This window comes from Symphalangus syndactylus, chromosome 6 (genome assembly GCF_028878055.3).
Source record: "Symphalangus syndactylus isolate Jambi chromosome 6, NHGRI_mSymSyn1-v2.1_pri, whole genome shotgun sequence".
NCBI classification, from domain to species: domain Eukaryota; kingdom Metazoa; phylum Chordata; class Mammalia; order Primates; family Hylobatidae; genus Symphalangus; species Symphalangus syndactylus.
Window position 1 is genome coordinate 40,538,976 of NC_072428.2, and position 21,755 is coordinate 40,560,730.

At 43.9% G+C, this 21,755-nt stretch overlaps 1 protein-coding gene across 1 annotated transcript in view; it reads right to left on the reverse strand.

The window, feature by feature from the left end:
• LOC129483896 (uncharacterized) overlaps positions 1-21,755 on the reverse strand; it is an 82,692-nt gene that overhangs the window by 43,518 nt on the left and 17,419 nt on the right. Inside the window, exon 3 of the mRNA XM_055281308.1 lies at positions 19,406-19,574. Coding sequence (XP_055137283.1) covers positions 19,406-19,511 — 106 coding nt within the window. The 5' untranslated portion in view covers positions 19,512-19,574. The remainder of the gene's footprint in view (positions 1-19,405; positions 19,575-21,755) is intronic.

Sequence of the window (21,755 nt, forward strand, 5' to 3'; positions counted from 1 at the left end):
GCCGCATATCTACAACTATCTGATCTTTGACAAACCTGACAAAAAGAAGAAATGGGGAAAGGATTCCCTATTTAATAAATGGTGCTGGGAAAACTGGCTAGCCATATCTAGAAAGCTGAAACTGGATCCCTTCCTTACACAAATCTGGATCCCTTCCTTATACAAAAATTAATTCAAGATGGATTAAAGACTTACATGTTAGACCTAAAACCCCCTAGAAGAAAACCTAGGCAATACCATTCAGGACATAGGTATGGGCAAGGACTTCATGTCTAAAACACCAAAAGCAATGGCAACAAAAGCCAAAATTGACAAATGGGATCTAATTAAACTAAAGAGCTTCTGCACAGCAAAAGAAACCACCATCAGAGTAAACAGGCAACCTACAGAATGGGAGAAAATTTTTGCTACCTACTCATCTGACAAAGGGCTAATATCCAGAATCTACAATGAACTCAAAGAAATTTACAAGAAAAAAAACAAACAACCCCATCAAAAAGTGGGCAAAGGATATGAACAGACACTTCTCAAAAGAAGACATGTATGCAGCCAAAAAACACATGAAAAAATGCTCATCATCACTGGCCATCAGAGAAATGCAAATCAAAACCACAATGAGATACCATCTCACACCAGTTAGAATGGCGATCATTAAAAAGTCAAGCAACAACAGGTGCTGGAGAGGATGTGGAGAAATAGGAACGCTTTTACACTGTTGGTGGGACTGTAAACTAGTTCAACCATTGTGGAAGTCAGTGTGGCGTTTCCTCAGGGATCTAGAACTAGAAATACCATTTGACCCAGCCATCCCATTACTGGGTATATACCCAAAGGATTATAAATCATGCTACTATAAAGACACATGCACACGTATGTTTATTGCGGCACTATTCACAATAGCAAAGACTTGGAACCAACCCAAATGTCCAACAATGATAGACTGGATTAAGAAAATGTGGCACATATACACCATGGAATACTATGCAGCCATAAAAAATCATGAGTTCATGTCCTTTGTAGGGACATGGATGAAGCTGGAAACCATTATTCTCAGCAAACTATCGCAAGGACAAAAAAACCAAACACCGCATGCTCTCACTCATAGGCAGGAATTGAACAATGAGAACACATGGACACAGGAAGGGGAACATCACACACTGGGGACTGCTGTGGGGTGGGGGGAGCGGGGAGGGATAGCATTAGGAGATACACCTAATGCTAAATGATGAGTTAATGGGTACAGCACACCAACATGGCACATGTATACATATGTAACAAACCTGCACATTGTGCACATGTACCCTAAAACTTAAAGTATAATAATAAAAAATAAAAATAAAAAAAATTGGAAGAGTGGCTCCTAGCTTTGTGTGTATATGTGTGTGTCTAAGCTTTTTGAGAGTAAAATGGATGCTTCTGCACCCAGGAAAATGCTCATACTCGCCTACACATATTGTTTTGCAAGCAACTTCAAAGGGCATGAATTCCAGATTAAGAACCCCTGAGTTATAGCAAACAGTTGGGGTGAGTGGGGGCCAGGAGGTGTACACATAAAGTAAGAGGCTGCAGCAATGGTTTGGACATGAATCTGGTGCTATTCTAGTTCCCCTTTCAGAACCCACCTTCTCTGGTTCTTCTAACTGTCCACACACCAAGACTTGGGTGGCTCCTGGTCCACAGAACCTTTCAGCTACCCATGAACTTGGCTGTCCCTCATTCCTTCTAGACCAGGCTTGTGCCTGTCTCCATCACTCAGATGCCCACCAGAGCCAGAGGCCAAGGAGACAAGTTCCTTCCTGTCTTTTCAGTCCTGGGGGAAAGTTAGAGTATTCCTCAGTGGCGTCAATACCTCATAGTACAGATAAAAGAGCACCTCCTTATAAGACACCAGAGTACTAGAGGTGGGAGGACCCTCAGACATCAACAAATCTCATTCCCTCATTGCACAGATAAGAAAGTTAAGGGATAGAGAGGGGAAGAAATTTTTCCAGAGCCACACAGAGTAACTGGGTGAGCTGGAACCAGAACTCTCACCTGCTAATACAATGTCTTTTGCCCCTCACAGAAGGTAATGGCTCCCTTCTTCATTCTTCTAGAAAAGCAGGATGTGCCTTATTAATGGTACTGATTGCAGCCATGACCTGAACCAAGGTCAGTAGACAGCAAGCTCCATCTATGAGTGTGTCCACACCCAAGAGTATTGAATGCAAACCATGACAGAGGAGAGGTTGGCTGCCCCTAGGTGCTCACCAGTTTTCTCTGCCTGCATCACCATCCCATGTAGGGAAAACAGCAGCCCATGCATTTATTTTTCCTAGGCCCCCATATGCCTTTGCAATACCACAAGGATGATGATAACCAGTTCCCAGGGGTGTTGCATACATGAAAGGGGAAGAGCACGTGAACAGACTCCCACTGCCCCATAGAAAACACTCTTTCCTGCTTTTCTTCTTGGCACTTCTTCCCACACTCACCTTAAAAGTGCTATGGGAAGAGCTGGGGCTAGGGAAGGTCGAGTTAGTGGTCAGAGAAGAAGGCACAGGCTGAGTTTTGCCTTTGTTGTGGCCTAGGGCTGCATCATTTTCCATATAGTCTATCTCCACATAAACCCACACAGACACCTTTACAGGATCATTCAGAACCAAAGTCAGAAAAAGCAGTAAGCACAAGAAGATAGAACTGGGATGTCCCCAGCAGATGCCACAGGGATGGCAAGGCCCAGGCAGGCTGGCTGGGCCTGGACTTGTCAGAGAACACAGAAAAAATCATGTCTTTGCCAGACTGAGTGAGCAACTTGCAGTCGCCAGGCCGTGGGCCCCACCAAGAGTTTTCACAGGTTCATGGGTGGCCATGCTGGTGGGCAGGGACAAGAACTGGAACCTTCTTCCAGAGAAGTACAATTGCTATCTACAGATGGGCAGGATCCAGAGAAGTGGGATCTTCATCCAAATCATAGGGAGGTGTGACTTCCAGGTGTCCCATGTGATCCCAATTACTTTGAGTCTGGATCGTGGACCTACAGAGTGAGAGCTTGGGAGAGACACTGTTCTGGAGTCAGGTGCTGGCTTCTTACACAATGGCTGTGTGCATTTGGGAAAGTTAGACTCTCAAAGCATCTGTTTCCTTTGTTTCTCCATCCACCGGATATGAGCAATAATAGGCTCCACCTTGATGTTGGGCTGGAGAGTAAATGAGATCAAGGAGAGCCCGTATTAGTGAGCGCTCAAAAAATCCACAACAAAAACTGGAGGGCAGGAGGGTAGACCCTCCTGAAGCCACCTGCTGTTGTCTTTGCTCAAACAGTTCCCCGCATTCTTCTGCAGCCTTCTTGTTTTTTTAAGTAAACTTTTTAAGAAAGGAAAACATACATATAGAAAAGTGTGTGAATCGTAAGTTATAGTTTGATGAGTTTACTAAAGTGAACACACCCATAAAACTGGCTCTCAGATCAAGAAAATGCCCCTCATGGGCCTTTTAGGGCCATATCTATTATCCTTTCTGACTCCTAGCATCATGGATTAGTGCTGTTTGCTCTTGGAAATTTATATAAATGGGATCATACAATATATATCCTTTTGTGTTTGGCTTCTTTCAATTAGCATTGCGTTTGTGAGATCCAGGCAAGTTGTTGTATGGAGTTGTAATTTCTTTATTTTCATTGCATGTACTATTCTATTATAGGAACAAACCACAATTTATTTATGCATTTTATGGTTGATGGGCTTTTGGGTAGTGTCCAGCTTTTGAATAGTGCTGCTAGACCATTCTTATACATGACTTTCGATGAGCATATGTAGGTTTTTCTGTTGGCTATAGATTAAATTGAATCAAATTAAGTTGACATTTTTGTAGATGAAAAAGTTAAACACTGATAATTTCATACGACTCAATCTAATACTTTGGAGTAAAAATGTTGGGCCATGAGACATGTATAATATATTCAACTTTCATAGATACTGACAAACAGTTTCCCAAAGTGGTTGTACCAACGGACACTCCTACCAATAGTATGTAAGAGTTTCAATTTCTACAGTCTTTTAAACAAGGGGTACTCAGGTTCTTCTGCAGAGCCTCATGTACCCACTTCCTCTGTTCTGAAGGGCCCTTTTGCATCATGAATTTGCAGTGTTCTCTGTATTTACTTTCCCCTTGGGAAGGTCTTTTTGACAGTTCCCCTTTGGGAAGGTCTTTGAGCCATGTTTTAGTGTATGAAGAATGTGGTTCCACATAGGACAAGTGTAATGCCGGCAGAAGGAATAAAACTGTGAGAACAAAGAACAAAGCTCATTCCCCTCCAGTGATAACCTTGAAGCACCTGAGTTTGAATGGTATTAAGGAGGATGACTTCTCCTTACACCAATGGGTTTCAATCTGTCCCTAGACAGGCTATGGAAAGTAAGAGGACAGGAGCTAAGGCTTTTCTGTCTTGCCCAGATCCGAGGAAGCTAGATATTTCCAGGGTGTTGGTGTTGATCAGAATCCATCTGCCAAATGGAGGCAGAATGGGAGGCTGTTTCTCCTTGGGCCTGGCATGGCTGCTCTATCCATTAGTCACAGTAGGCTGAGTGCCTAGGGCTACAAACATTTAGGGGGCCCATAAAAATGTTTTAATTCTCTTAAAATCAGAGAATTTTAGGACATTTTACGTCAAAGAAAATGCTTTAATTTATACTATTAATATTTTCTTCTTTATATTAATGTAGTCATAAAATATAATTTGTTTATTTACTTATCTAAATGGAAGAAAGAGCCCACGAAAATAAGAGTACCTAGGGCCCACTAAGGTCATACCGTGTCCCTGGGGCCTAAGCCACCTGCAGAGTGGATAATTCGAATTCATGGCACTTTCTGAGTTTAGTTCCCCTTTGGAATATCTTTTTGATAGTTCTATCCCTGTCTCAGCCATGCCTCGGGGTATAAATAATCCTGTCTACATTTGAACCAGAGAGTAAAAGGGGAACACTGGGAAGTTCTTCATTTCACCTTGTTCCCAAAAGTAGGGTAAACTCTAAAGATTTCTTAGACCTGCCTTCAGAGCCAGTGTGAAATCCGAATCTTTAGACAGCATAGACATAACTCTCTTGGGGTGTAGGGCAAGGGGTCTGCTGAGGACAGGACTGTGTTCTCCAGCTCCCAAGAGGATCCCAGTATGGGCATCTGGACCCTGGTCATGGCTAGACCTCAAGCCTGCTTTATTCCTGTTTGTTTACTCCTTTGTTCTTCCTCCTCCTAACATGCACATACCCAGAGACTAATTTAGGGGCTAGAGGCTGAGACATCAAGATCTTATTTCTTCCAAACATGTCTCTGTTGGGCTGGCCTTCAAGGAACTATAGAATGATGAATAGCTGTTTGCTGGCTGGAGGAATTTAGAAAGGACAAGCTATTTAAAGCTCTGTGAAGAGCAACCAAGTTGGGAATATATCTTTTATTAAATGGGGGGAAAAAGAATAATTTTGCAAAATACTAATGATATAAAATATGAACAGCATGAATATGATCTATTTTATTTACATCTTTATGTTTGAATTAGAGAGAGAAATGGACAAGGAAAGAAGAAAAAAGCAGATGGATGGATGCAGAATCAAGAAGAGAGGGTTCTACCAGTAGCTCTGCCACAAATTTGCTCCATGGTCCATAAAAAAGCACCCAACCTCTCAGAATCTCAGTTCCTGTATCTGCAAAAGTGATGACTAGATTATCCTGAAGGTCTTTTTTAGCCTTCAAATTTTAACACACAGTAGGAGCTCCATCAGTAATTGCTGAGGTAGTGAGGGAATGCAGGATTGTGACTGGACCAATATCACACATGTGTGAAATCCAGCAACAGAGGTGGTGAGCTCATCAACAATAGCAAGGAGGCTGGGAAGCAGAGCCCATCTGTAGACAGCATTTGTGCTGCCATAAAAATAGCATAACAAGATTATATTGAAATATCCCACTGTTTAACTTAATAATTTAAATGTTTGCCTAATGAGGTGGACTTGATTGGATTAGGGCATTCACAATTAATTTTGATAGATCATTTTACACATTGGAGGTGCATTCTTCTGAACCAGGAGGTGGAACGGAAGTGCAAAATGTTTACATTCAAACGAGCATGTGATTTTGCAGAAAACATTAATCCCAGATCATGCACACTAAGTCAATTTCAGAAATGGCTTCTAGATATATTATTAGAAATTGCTCCTCAAATATAAAAAGCTTGTAATAGAGTTCTGTCCATTTTTCCTTTGGCTGATGGAAGTTGTTTTATAAATATGCCTATGATAGGATGTTTTCTTCATCCAAGCCTTTTGGTACTAATTGCAACTTTTTAAACACTGTAAGTAGTAGCTGTCATGAACACTTTGAATCCTATTACAAATATGTATTTCTGAACAATTTCACATTTAGGGGTGCATTCTTTCAACTATTTTTTGCTACTTTTTCCCCCTGTTTTTTATAAAAGCATTTGATTTGGAAACTGTGGATCCCCCTTTTTGTTAAGGAAATAATTTTATTATGCAATAGGAAAATGGCATCAGCCCCCTCCTACACCCTCTCAAAAATTAAAGATCCAGGAGTGTTCACATCTGCCCCAGGAGTCAAGAATGTGCAGAGGCTAATGGCCTCTGGAAAGGTAAATTGGAATCAGGCCATAAAATCCATCCCAGAGTTCCAGGAAAAACACACTCCTCAATACCATTGCTGTCGGATCAAAACTGCATCTCTGTTTTCTATCAGAAAGTTATCTCATGTAGAGTGTCCATGGGCAAGGTGCTTCTTGAAGAATTCTTTGGGTCTCAAGCTCCGCTTCTGAAAGATGGAGCTAAATCACCCACATCTCAAACCTGAGGAATGGAGGTCCTAAATGTGACAATGTTTAGTGAGACAGCATGAAGTGATAGAAGCACTGGTTTGGCACCAACTGACCACAGCTCAAATCCTGACTTTGCTCTTATTAGCGGGTTACCTTGGAGAAGTCACTAACCCTTTCTGAGACTCAAACACATCATTTAGTAAATGGGGACAATCACACCTGATGGCGAGTGTTGTGAGAATCAAATGCTACATTCCCTAATGCATGATAGCAGCTCTGCAAGTTTTAATTCCCTCCACCTCACACCCAGTCTCCTTCTCTGGGAGGAAAGCAGTCCAAAATTCAAGGCACCATTGCCATCTTGGTTTCCGCAAATGCTCCTGACAAGTCTATTGCACTTAGGCCATGGGGGCCCTGTTCTTCCTGGTCTTGGGAAACATGAGGTCTGCTCTGAAGGCTCCAAGCCACCTTTGTTGGCAGAAGCACCTGTATCTTCCGCCCTTCTCCTCCTCTGAGGTCCAAGCTCTATAATGAGACTTCATTAAATTCACCTGATGTGAGGTTTCAGTGACCTTCATAATGAAATCCAAATACTTTGCAAGGTGCTCCGATTTGAATACGTCCCCCAAAAGCTCATGTGTTGGAACCTTAATTCTTAATGCAGCAGTGCTGCGAGGTAGGGCCTTTAGATGGTCATTGGGTCGTGAGGGTGGAGCCCTCCTGAATGGATTCATGCCATTACCACGGGAGTGAAGTGCAGGCTGCTGGAAAAAGGGAGCTCTGGAGCACTGCTACACCTTCCGCACCTGCTTGCTTGCCCTTCTGCCTTTCCGCAATGGGATGACGCAGCAGTTTTCCACGGTTGAGTTACCCGTGGTAAACTGTGGTCCGAAAATATTAAATGGAAAATTCCAGAGATAAATAATTCCCAAGTTTTAAATTGCATGCCGTTCTGAGCAGCGTGATGAAATCTTGGCCCCGCCCAGGTCATGAACCATCCTCTGTGCAGTGCATATGCTACCTGCCCAATAGTCACTTAGTAGCCCTCTGGGTTATCACACCAACTGTCACAGTGCTTGTGTGGAAGTAACCCTTGTTTAACTTACAGTGCAGTGCAATAAGATATTTTGAGAAAGAGTGATGACATTCACCTAATTTTTATAATATTGTTATAATCATTCTATTTTATTATTAGTTGTCGTTTTAAACTCTTACTGTGTCTAATATATAAATTAAACTTTATCATAGGAATATGTATAGGAAAAATGTCTTTTATACAGGGTTTGGTACTACCCATGGTTTCAGGCATTCTCCATGGAGAAGGGAGCACTACTGCATTCTGAACGCACGAATTCTCTCCAACCCCGGGTGCTTTGCTTATTTATGCTGAGGGCTCACTCATCCTGGGATGCCCTTTCCTCTATTCTGCAACTAGGAAAGGTCTTCTATTTCAAGATCTAGCTCAAATGCCTCCTCTTCCCTTGTGGGTATAGCCACCATAGCTTTTTCTGGTCCTCTTTGGGTTTGTAATCTGTCCTGACACAGATATTATTCTGATACTAAGGCATTACAGGCTCCCTCAGAAAACTCCCAGGCCTTTTCATCTCTGTGTCCCTGGGATCCTCAGAAACCAGGCTGATTACAAAGCTCTTAAAATCCTCCCAAGAATCCTATTGAGTTAGGCACTATTATTGAAGAAACCAAGGTTCAGAGGCACTAAGTAGCTTGTCTATAGTCACACAGCCAGTGGGTGTAGAACAAGGATTTGAACCTGGAGAATCTCACTTACAAGTCTGTGCTCTTTCCACTGCTCTATAAGCCTTTCCATGATCTCCTTAAATCTTCCACCAACCCAGGAGGCAGGCAGGGAAGGCCTGTTTATAGAAGAGGAAACTGAGGCTGACAGGAATGGTCACTTCCTAAGGCTTCCTGCCTCGTCATTCCGGGAGCTGACTAAAGTTCTGGGTTTCTGATTCCAAAACCGGGCCTCTGCACAGCCGCAGGCTCCTGTCAGCGACCTGCTGAGTCACCCGCTCCAGAAAGCCACCTGCAGCAGGGTAGGTGGAGCCTGGCCTATGGCAATGCCTGACAAATTCATGTGCCTCTCAGGGCCCTTCTAAGCCCCCTCACCACAGAGGTGACAAGTAAATGACAAGGGGCATCTCTGCTCCCAAGGGATTCCAGTCACGCAAACTCTGCCAATTAAGGTTGGAACGATGTCATCTCCTGAAATGGCATTTTAATGAGTGATGGTTCTGGGATAAATTGTTATCTTGTGATCCCTCGTTAGAGAGCTTAATTAGATCTATCATAAAACATATTGATCAATGGCACTGAGCAGGTCCACAGGACATTCACTGTCTGCTGGAACATTCCTACTCACCCTTTGGTAGAGCCTGGTAGGACAAGTCCCCAGGCCCTAAGAGCTGCTGGGTGCACGTTCTTTTTGAATACCTGGGCACCATTATCCTGGTTCTTTCCTCCCTCCCTTCTTTTCTTTCACAAATATTTATTTTAGCACCATCTGTGTGCCAGGCACTGTGCTGGCTGCTTATGCTTTAACTCAGTTTATCCTCATGAATAGCTATTATTTCCTTATTTTGCAAATGGTGAAACAAAGGCTTGAAGCCCCAAGCTGTCAATTGGGTGTAGCCCCAACAAACTGAGTTATCTTTCAGGTAACTTCTGGGGAGTGGATAATGCAAGATGGACAAAAGTAAAAATGAAGGGAAGAGTAGACTTGATTAAACTCCTAATCCCTGCCGAGACTCTCTGCTGGGCCCTATATATATGTCACATTTAACCTTCATATCAATGGTGAGAATTTTCATCTTCATTTTATAGTTAAGAGAACCGAGTCTCAGAAATGTTACTTGCTCAAAATAATACAACCAGTGAATATCAGAGCTGGAATTAAAACATGGCTTCAGGAACCTCAAATCCAGACAGGTGTGGGTTCAAACTCCAGTGCTATTATATATGCACTGTATAATTGTGTAATTTCTCAAATTACATAAACCTTCTGAATATCAGACTCTGCATCTATAATACTGAGGGTAATAACTGGACCCATCTCATACAGTTATTTTGAGGATTCAGTGAAATAATGCCTATCAAGCATTTAAATAGTACCTGACCCACTCAAAGTGTTCAGTAAAGATTTTTCACTGAACATCCCAATTGTTTCCCCTCGGAAAGAAATGACCTGTTTCCTTATCTATAAAGTGAGTGTAGTAATCCTTGCCCTTAAACAATTCATAGGGGAGCACTTTAAAAAAGGTGAAGTATTCAAACTGATTGGTCACCTTCTGTATACCTGTGTGCTGGCAAAAACTGGAGTCAGCACCTATTTTATGGAATTTTTTGTTGTTGTTGTTTTTGTTTTTTTCTGTTGCCCAGGCTGGAGTGCAGTGGCGCGATCTCAGCTTACTGAAAACTCTGCTTCCTGGGCTCAAGCCATCCTCCCACCCCAGCCTCCCGAGTAGCTGCGACCACAGGCACACGCCACCAAATCTGACTAATCTTTTGTATTTTTGGTAGAGATGGGGTTTCACCATGTTTCCCAGGCTGTTCTTGAACTCCTGAGCTCAAGCAATGCACCTGCCTCAGCTTCCCAAAGTGCTGGAATAACAGGCGTGAGCCACTGCGCCCAGCCTGGAAGAATTTTATTTGAATTATTATTTTTATTATTAAAATAATACACTAGCACAATGGTGGTGGGGATGGGGAGATAGATCAAGAGAAAAAAGTGGGGGTGGGTAATAAAATCAGAGTATTCAGACTTCAGTGGAAGGTAGGGATTACTGTGGTGGCCCAGGAAGTGGCCTGGGGAGTCTCACCAATGGGGCATGACTGCACTGATTCAAGGCCCTGGGCTCAGCAGGGTGTGTGTGTAGTGGTGCTATGTGCACATATCTGCATTGTGCCTGTGTGTGTATATATGTGTATGTGTGTGTGTATGTGTGTTGAACCTAATGCACATAAGATCATAGAACTTTTCTACAAAGGAAAGGACTCTGGAGACTCATCCATGGGTTGTGCAAGCAGGGGTGTGTGTGTGTGTGTGTATCTCTTTTTGTGTATTGAGGCCAGTTTCCATGAGAGAGTGACTTTTCTCACCTGTGTGCACTTGGAGATTTTTTTTCCTTTTTTATTATAGTAAATGTAGCTTGAAAGCTGGGGATAGCACAGCTTTTCCCCGAACACAGATCACATCACATAATTTTTCTTTCAGAGAAAAGTGCTGCAAAATAACCTGCAGATGGTAAGTCTCTCTCTCTTTCTGTCCTGCTCTTGCGTGCTCCCTCTGTCTCTGTCTGACTCTCTTTTTCTCCATCTGTCTCCATGTCTCTCTGTATCTCTGTCTCTGAGGCCCTATTTGTAGCTTAAAATGCTTTCGCATTTTCACACTTGACATGTAAGATGCCCCCGTATTACATAAAATAGCATACATTCGGGTTTGTAATTAGATCATTGTTTCATCCCAAGTTCCACACATAATGATGCTGGACCTTGTTCCTTATTCCCTAGTACTACCTGCAAATACTGCCAGGTCTGGGTATCCTGCCCTAACCCCTTTCCCAGTTTCGTTTTTGCCAACTCCCAATGACAATCCTGCAACCTCACTGCACCCTGCTCCCTTGCTGATCCTCTCCTGCAGCCTTCGCGATGGGTTCAGTGTTCTTCGGCGGCGGCTCAGAGCAGCCCGGACCTCCTCTCTCTCTTTCTCTTTCTTTCTCTCTCGCTCTCTCTCTGGCATGGCCTGAACAATCACTTCACTCTGTTAGCAAGGCCATCAGAATTTCTGAACACAGTCACAAAATGTATATCCCTCCAACTGCCCCGATATAAACAGTACCCAGAGGAAAGAGAGGAAAGGTCTCTTTTCTCTAAAATAAGGAGACTCAATTAAAAAAAAAAAGAAAGAAAGAAACTGGGGAGGAATCAAGATTCATTTTTAACCAATCTGGACATGTCTTAGAGGATATTGCTGAGAACAATTAGGGACGTATGAGTGAGAGGTTTATTTCTCACTTGCTTGTCAGGTCAGAAGACAATCTGTTTATTTTCCTGCTACAGTTGTATTCGATAAACTGAAAGGATGGGAGCTAGGAAAGAGGGTATGAACAGGATGTGTGCTATCAATTTGTCAAATAAATAATCGTGCTTGGAAACAACAGATTTTATTAATTAGACAGGATAGTGTATTATTACCATTAAAGTGTTATATTGCATTAATTTTTATATTTTACTCGGCTACTAATTACTGTAAAAGATTTCGGGAATGAAGCAAAATAAAATCATGCCGCATTATACATAATGTAAAGATAGCGTGAATTAATTTGTCGGCCGCTCCCCGTCTGCCTCCGGGAGAGGAAGAGGCATGGAAGGGCCTCCGCTGCTCGGCTTGCCGGCCGCTGCAGAGCTCTGCACCAGCGCTGCTCTCGCCTTGTCGCAGGAGGCAGCTATGAAGACCTGAGGTTCAAGACCCGGCTCAGCCGCGAACTTGCTTGGTACCCTTTGGTAAATCACTTCTCTGAGGCCTCGGTTTCCTCTTCTGTAAATGTAAACATCCCTTCTTTTTTTTTTTTTTTTGCCTTACGGGGTGGTTGTAAAGAGCTAACGAATTCCCGAGAGTAAAAGTGCTTTCAAATGTCAGAGGTGGGGAGGCGGGTTGAGATCCAGTACAATAAGAGGAGGTAGACAGAGGTGGGGGGCGTCCAGAGTTCAGACCCTGCAGGGGCAGCTCTGGTCAGACTTAATGCTCAGAGACTGCCAGGGCCGGGGGCCTGGAGAGTTAGGGCTTGGGGAGGGAATTAGGGCTCTCCAAGGCCATCCAGCGGTCGTCTCAGCCACCCCCTCACTGCACGGTGCCTGGGAGCGGGGGCCCATGGCCACACTCTGGCGGAGCCGAGTTCCTCACTGTAAATGCAGACTAGAAGACACCCCCCGCCCCCATTATCCCCAGGCGCTGACACCAGGGAATCCCCCACTGGGTATTGGCACAGTGGAAAAAAGCACGATTCTCGTCAGAAAGGACCAGGTTTTAATCCTTGCACAGCCACGCACGAGCCATGTGGCCACAGCCAAGTCCCTTAACCTCTCTGAAGGGCAGTTTCTTCCTCAGTTAAAAAAAAAAAAAGTTGTTTGCTCAGGAAGAAAATTCCCACGCTGGGCACAAGTTCTGGCTACGGAGGCGGCGGGCTGGGCCCTCACGAGGGTGCCAGGGTCCCCAAGGCTCCCCACGACAGCACAGCGGCATGGGGACCAGAAGCCCCAGCAAAGCCCTCCCCGTCCAGCTCCATCCAGGCACTACCTCCCCGGTCCTCGCTGACCTCCGCTCTAGCAGAAGCCACCGAGTCCCATGGCGGCCCCCAAGCCCCACCCCGGGGGCGCGGTTCTCCCTCGCTCAGCGGCCGAAGCCCAGCCACGTTTTTCTCCAGGCTGGGTCTCCGCAGCCAGGGCCAGGCGAGGGCCATTTCTCAAGACCCACTGCCACCTACCGTCCGCAGCGGAGAACTGCAGGCCGAGCGCGGCAGGCCTCTGGGAAGCTGCCACCCGGAGGGACCAGATCCCCAGGCGGCGCTCAGGCCCCTCGGCCTGGAGCCCCAGTTCCCAATGTGTTCCGGATACGTGTTGCAGCCCTGTGGGAACAACTCAGCTGGCCACCTGAAGCCCTGATGCTCTGGCTTGCACTGTCACTGGGGTAACTGGACCCCTGGGGACACAGGCGTACTAGGGCAAGCCCCTCCCTCCCCATCCGGCTATAGTTCCCTTTAGAGGCCTGAAAAATCCTGCCCCTGGGTTTGGAGGGCTGTGTCTGGCTGCTTGAACTGGACCTGATGTAGGGCTTCCAGAGACAATTGTCCCTGTTTCCAGTTTCCAGAGTTAGAACTTCGCCTGCCCTGCAAGTCTGACCTGAGTCTGAGCTGGGCCTGCCTTCGGCTTTCTCTGTATTCTCTGGATCCCTTATGTGACCCTCTCTTGGGGCATGGATCAGGCAGCCCTGCAAAAAAGCACGGTCCCAAGTCTTGACTTCTCCACTCACAAGCTGGCTGATCTGGGGTAAGTGACTCAGCCTTCTTATGCCTCGTTTTCCTCATCTTTAAACCAGCAGTATCAGTAGTAACTTCCATATAGGGTTGTCATGAGGATAAAATGAGTGAATATATATATATACAAAGGAATTAGAACAAAGCCTGGCACACAGTAAATGCCTTATACGTGCATAGTAGTGCATTATCCAAGCATTAGGGATTATCTGTGTCAGTGTTATCTGTGTGCCTGTCACAAAACTTTCATTTGATTGTGAACTCCGTTAGCGTAGAAATCATCTCTGATTCAGCCATGAATCCTCAGCTACGTGCACACAGAAGGATGCAGTACCACTTATCCATGCATTCATTCATGCATTTAATAAATATTTATTCTACTATGTGCCAAGCACTGTGCCCTGGGGTCACAAGTACTAATAAAGACAATGACCCTTCCCTTATGGAGCTTATATTGTTTGCAGAAGACAGAAATAGAGCAAACGAGTAAGTTGATAAAATGGGTACATCTTGTAGTAAGTGCTAGAAAGAGAACAGCCAGTCTCTTTGAAAGAGAATGAAGGAGGAGGAGCATGGAAGAGAGCTTTTGGATGGTCAGGGAAGGCATTGCTTCTAAAGGCCTCTGAAGAGGCGATAATTAAGCTGAAACTTAGATGAAAAGGAGGAAGCTGGTGGATGCCTGGGATATAGGCAAAAGATGGACTGCAAAGGAGCAGGAGGAAACTTCCTAAGGTGATGGAAATTTAACGGCGGTTGCCTAAGTATATGTATAAAGTTGTCAAAACTCATCAAACTGAACCCTGAAAAGGAGTGAATTTTATTCATACAAATTATGCTTCAGGTTGGGCACAGTGGCTCACGCCTGTAATCCCAGCACTTTGGGAGGCCGAGGTGGGTGGATCACCTGATGTCAGGCGTTCAAGGCCAGCCTGATTAACATGGTGAAATTCCGTCTCTACGAAAAATACAAAAAGTAGCTGGGCCTGGTGGCATGCAACTGTAATCCCAGCTGCTTGGGAGGCTGAGGCAGGAGAATTGCTTGAACCCGACAGGCAGAGGTTACAGTGAGCTGAGATCATGCCATTACACTCCAGCCTGGGCAACAAGAGTGAAACTCCATCTCAATAATAATAATAATAATAGTTATTATTATCATAATTATGCTTCAATAAAGCTGATTTAAAAATAAAAGATGGTAGCCAAGTAAAAATTCAAGGAAGAGCATTCCAGACATAGGAAAGAAGAGCTGATGCGTAGCCTCTGAAGCAGGAAAAATCTTTTTGCAACCTGGGAAAGCCTGTGTGGATGAAACAGGGTAAAGAAGAGGGAAGGTGGTAAGAGATGAGGCAAAGCCATGACATCCTGGACCTGGTGGGGTTAGGATTTTATTCTGTGTGAACAGAAAAAGCCCTTGATTTGCTATCAAAAGTCCTAAACCCTGATCTGGACTTTCTAGCTGTGTTGTCTTGGATGAATCATTGAACTATTGTGAACATTTTTTAAATCTGTAAAATAGGAATAAAAATGATATGCAGGGATCCCATCGAAGGGGGCTGCAGCCAGGGCTGACTATGAAGGCAGGTTGACACCTGATGCCTGGGGATATACCCACATATTTTTATTGGGCACTCAAAAGATTGCTCATTGAATTAAAATAGTACATGCCTGTATGGAGCAGAGACCTATGACCTTTCAAATAGCAGTTGGTGAGTGGTGGGGAGGAAGAATGCGAATTATTCTCATAATTATGGCATTGACTAATTAGGGCATTGAGTCCTTCAGTGTGTCCTCACCTACCCAATACTGTTTTATTCTCTCTTATAGAAAATTCTTATTTTCCTTGGTCTCATAGCATATGTCACAGTTTATTATTATACATTTAAATTCTGTGCATCTTTGTTCGGTGTCTGACTTTCTGCAGACTGCAAGCTCCATAAGGACCAGAACTGTGTCTCTTCTCTAAACCACTGTACCCCAGTATCTAGCACTGCCATTGGTACATAGGAGGCACTCAATAAATACTAATTGAATGAATGAATGAATGACTATAACCATCCATTTATCCAAAGACAATTAACTATCCACAGGGCCCTTTCTGCTTCTTCCCAAAAAAATCCACCTTCTTCCCCTTACCCACTGGAAGCTCATCACCTAAGCCTGCCTTTTTGGGTTTTCTCCATCATCCTCATTCTAAATTCAGCACCGCCCAACCCCACAGAGTTTCTTTCTTTCTATTTTAATAAACATCTACACAAAATTAGGGAGAGAAGACTGGTGGTTGTGTTTGATTTCACACTGGTTTTGACCTTTGGTATTGTAAACTACTTTCACCTTAATTTGATTTTCTTAAGTAGATAGGGTCAAATCAACTATAATTCCCATTTTCCACATGAGGAGCCAAAGAGTTGAAGAGATGGATTGACTCATCCCATGGCATAGCTAGGGAGTGGCACGGACACAGCTAAACCCTGGGTTCCATGGTTCTAAATTCCACGATCCTTTTCCCTTACAGGCTCCTCTGCCTGACGGTTGTATGTGCAATGCATTTCTCCCTTCACATCTTAGGCACTGATGGTCCATGACAAATCGTGATGAGGGTTCTCCACTGAGAAAAGATGATAAGGACTCTCAGGAGCAATACGCTCTTCCTGTAAGTATCTAATCCACTTCCAGTGGCCATCAGGGCAAATGGAGGACATTATGACATGATTACATGCATAGATCCCAAGTAAGGCCTCTAGAGCCAGATCTGCCAGGTTTGCATATTGGCCTTGCTACCTTCCAGCCCTCCAACCTTGGGTGATTTATTTCAGGTCTCTGTGCTACAGGCTCCTCATCCTAAATTGGTGATAAGAATAGTGACTACCATATAGGGTTTCTGGGTGAATTAAATGAGTTAATACATGTAAAATGCTTGGAAAAGTGCCTATCCAATAGAAAGTAGCCAATTGATGTCGTCCTTCCTTCCTTCCCTCCCTCTTTCCACCCCTCCCTCCCTCCCTTCCTCTTCTTCCTCCCTTCTTCCTTCCTTCCTTCCCTCCTTCCTTTCTTCCTTCTCTTTCTGTATTTATTTCTCTCTCTACTTCTTTGTTACTTTTTTTGTTCTTCTCTTTTCTTTTTTCTCTCTTGCTCGATATTACTTATTCTGCCTAAATTCCTGTCTCTTCCCTGAATGTAACTTCACAATAGTGCATCAATAAATATTTGTTGAACCAATACATAGATGAGTAAAGAAAAAGAAAAGAGAAGGAGCGAGTTGATGCCTGGCACAGGATGTGAAGAAGTGAGGATAGAACAAAACAAGATAATCGTGTGTTTTTATATGTTTGTTTTTATCTTAATGTATGAGCTATAAGAGGTAAGACACTCTCATCCTGTTTTACCATGGGAAAGTCAAGCAACTTCTCTGCGCCTCCATTTCTGCATCTGTAAGGTAGCAGCATTGAACTAGATTGTCCTTATGTTTTCTCTGTCTCTGACTCTGAGTCTACAATTCCATCTATATGAAATGTGATGTTGACTTTTCCTAGCATTTGAAAAGGGGATGGAAGAAGCCAAATGTACATTCCCAAATGAAACCTGTTTCACCTGTGGTACCCATACAAGGCTTTGCAGGTTAGTACTTGCTTTGATCTCACCCTGGTGCTGACTTCTATCTTCTACTCTGCCTCTTAATAGCAATGGGACTTTGAGCAAGACACTCAACGTCTCCAAGCTTCCCTGTCCTCATCTTATGATGGGACTAAATGAGACGCTTAGCACAGTGATCAACATGTAGTAAATGTTCATTAAATTATAATTGATGTGTGTTATTAAAGTGTGTATATGACCTCAAGCCTTGATAAAACCCACTCTAAGGCCAAATGATGAATTTCCTATTAGCTGGTATTTGGGGGCATTTTATGATTAAGCATTCATCTGTTGCAAATTGAACCTCATGATAGCATAGGGAAGTGTATGAACTATGAGTTCTGACTCAAGGTTCAAAGGATTACATGCATTTTTTCAGGTCCCAATATATTTCTGGTACTTTGCTATATTATGCCCTTTAGTCCTTCTAACAACCCTGTAGGTAGGTTTTGTTGCGGCTGCAGGAATGAATTGAACACAGGAAGCTGCAGAAGTAGAGCCTGCAGGGAGCAGGAGTGATGGGAATTCACAGGACTCAACCTGGACCACACCCAGCTCCTTCCCCTCTGTAAGCCACAGTCAGCAAATATCCTGATTGCACAGCGCCAAGGGTGGGAGTGCTGCTGAGACTTTCACCAACCCTGCAGAGTGGGAAAAAATATGAGTACCTCCCTCACGAATTCTCAGTCCTCGCTTCTGACTTCCTGCGCCTTCCCGTCTTTGACTTCTTCCAGGCAAGGCTTGGGCATAAATAATCTGTACCTGAGCATGAATAAACACTATGACTGGCTTCCCTCTCTCAGGGGATGTTTTGCTTTTGCAGCTGGATCTCTCATATCTTCAGGACCCAAACTCCAAGGCTCCACATTCTTTCCTAATTAGAATCCAAAGGCCTTAACCCAGCATGTGGGCTCTTCCCCAGCCTGCCTCCCTCTCTCCCTCCTACCTGAGTCAACTTGCCTGTGGTTGTCTTCTCTGATTCCAGCCCGAAGACCCTGGTCTACTTAACCCCTCATCATCCTCCCCATCTCCAGGATTCTACTGATGCTGCTTGCTGCTTCTGCTGGAATACTTCACATACCCAAATACTGCCTCTACTTTAGGTCTCAGTTCAGAGATCACCTCCTCCAAGAAGGCCTCTGTGATTTTACAGCTGGAAATAGTTTTTCTCTCAGAGAAATCATTACAGCAATGGTTCACAACTTTGAATATGAATTTTTGCACATGAATCAGCCCAGAGATTTTGTTAAAATGCAGATTCACAGAGAGTAGGTCGAGGAAGGTGTCTGAGATTCTGCATTTCCGACTTGCCCACCCATGATGTTTGCTGATGCTTCTGGTCTGTGCATTACCCATTGAGTAGCAAGTCATCGCCCAATCTGGCTGTGTATCAGAATCACTTGACAAGCTTATTGAAACTGTGGATCCTGGGGCCAGAGGTTGATCCAGGTTTTTTGGGGCCTGAACTCTTTCCATATAGAGAGTCCTTTTTAAAGTACACATATAAAGTTATGAATAAGAAATTGCCACCTGTGGTCCCAACTACTTGGGAAGCTGAGGTGGGAGGACCACTTGAGCCTGGGAGGTGGAGGTTGCAGTGAGCTGAGATGGCACCACTGCCCTCCAGGCTGGGCAAGAGAGCAAGACCCTGTCTTTAAAAAAAGGGAATTGCTGGAGCTTCTCCCAAGTCCCTGGAACGGGCTGTGCAAGTGAAGTCTTGAAGTATAAACTCCACTAGCTGCAAGGTAAATCCATTTTTGCCTGGGGCCCATTCGACAGCAGAATCTTGGGAGGCAGGAACTATATGTGTGTTTTGTTTTGTTTTCAGAATTTCTCCAGGTTATTTATAGTGACCAATCCTAGACCCACCCCCACGCCTTCTCTAGGAAGACAGCACTTGAACTCCTGCCCATCCACTTACCTCCCTCTATTCCTTCCATCTCCAAAGCCACTGTGCCAGGCACTGGGATGAACCCCACAGAAACAAGGATCAAAGACAGGCAGGCTTCTACCCTCAGCAAGTTCATGGTCTACTGGAAAACTGGTCACAGCTTCACAAAATGAACTCCTATCAGCTGTTTGCCCAAGTGCTGCAGGGATCAGAGAAGAAAACTCAGTCCTGATAAAAAGACAAGACTAGGAAGTCTCCCAGAGGGGCTGACATCGAGCGAGCTCTTGCCAAATTACTGGGGCTTCTCCAAGCAGAGGAAATAGCCTGTGCAAAGGCAGGGAGGCCTGAGAGAATATGTTCTCTTCAAGAACTAGCCAATCAAATCCACGTGTGGCAGAAGAGCAGGGCATATTTTGGCGGCAGGGGGCAGGGCTGTGAGGGATGGGTCTGGAGAGGTGGCTATGCTCTCAGGACTTGGGGATCTTTGAGAGTGGATGGTGGGCAGGGGATGGTTTTCAGGCAGGGGACTAGCACAATCAGGTCCTTTTACTACATGCGCATGCATTACTTTCAACTTCTAACTATAACTCGTTCTTTCCATGACATCGCATTATTAGATCCAGAGACCTTTATTTCTTTTTTAAAAACATCTTTAGTTCTGTAATGACTATTTCTTTTAAAATCATTGTTAAATGTCAGGTAGCCTGTGAAGTATTTTAATCTTATTTGTTCCTCCTACAAACTCTGGGAGGCATAACAAATGATGTCTATTTTACAGATATGTAAACTGAGGATAGGAAAGTTTAAGGGACTTGCTCAAGGTAACAGAAATAGAAAATCTGAAAAGTCTTAAGACCCATAGACTAGAATGGTGCCAGGCACATAGCAAGGACCAAAAATGTCCGGTGAATTAAGAGATGAATGCTGAGGTTAAACGAGCTTCACTTGTTAAGGCAATTTAGGGAAGCACGTGCCAATAAATTTGAGGGATGTGAGGCCTCCTTTCTGTTTCCCTAGAAATCCCAGGTTCTTGCTCCTGGGGGAGAAAAATTCTTCCTAATATCCACGCATGTGCCCTCCTACCATTCCCTTCCAGAAGCCATGCCTTCCTCATGCACTCTGCCTCAGTTAGAGAAAAGATACAGCAGAAGCACAGACCATGGAACTTAGTGAAGAAAGTTGTTTGGTGATTTTATGTGACTGGGTGGCAGGTGGATTTTAATAGGGCTTTTTGAAGCCATTGCATTCAATACAATTCAATTCTATTATTCCAATTAGGACAAATGAACTTGACTTTAAAAATATTTAGTGAGTGCCTAATATTGCTACTGGCAAGTGATAGTGAGAATCCCCAGGATGCTGTAGGCCTCTGGAAACAGGAGCTGAACTTGACATAGATCCTTGATTTTAGTTTTCCTTCTGGAATACATTCTAATCTATAGCAAAATGTGGCTCCTCGTTCATGGCTGGGACCTTCAGCCATTTCCTCCAGTGAGTTCAGCCTCATTTCCCTGCTCTCCTTGCCAAAAATGATGATGGTCATGACATTTCATAAAGCATGTGACAGTATTTTCTGGACTTGACAATAGTACAGGAGAAAAAGAAAAGTTAGATCATTACGATTCCTCTCCTACAGAAGTTCAGAGAAGTTCAAAAACCTGCACAGTTAGGAAGTTGTGGCACTGGGGCCAGAACCCGATTTTCTAATGCCTGGTGGGGACAATTCCAATATGACATTATTGCTAGGTCACCAATCTGGCAGTTAATTAACATCTCTGTGATGACATGTTCACATGTTATTCTCTCATCTGCTCACACTTGTCATTTTTTTCTTTCCAAATAAGCTGTAAACAAGTTATAGGAAGGAAGCTATGATTTCACTCCTACTCTCTTATATGCCAAACACTGTGAGATATTATTACGGGGGGTACTAGGGTTACAATTGCGAACAAAATAAACATACCTCCTGTCCTCTGAGGGTGTATCATCTAACTGAATAATCATATTTTATGACTTTTTAAATTTTTACTATGTCTTAAGTATTGCATTCTCCACTTTACAGATGAGTACATTGAGATCCAGAAAGTAACCAGGAACTTGTCTAGAAGGGGAGAGCTGGGATTCCCATGGATTCCTGGATTTCTCCTTCCCAGAAGCTGGCCCAGGGCTAAGCCACACAGTATGCTATGGCAGTTTAAACACATGGCTTTTGAAGTCAGACAGATTTAAATCTCAGCTCAGCCAATTACTTGTGTGATCTTAGACAGGCTGTTTCCCTTTAAACCTCAGTTTCTACATCTGTAAAGTAGGGGTCATGACAACTGGCTCCCAGTTATTTTGTTACATGGGTCAGCTGAAAAAATGAAGAATGTGAGACTCT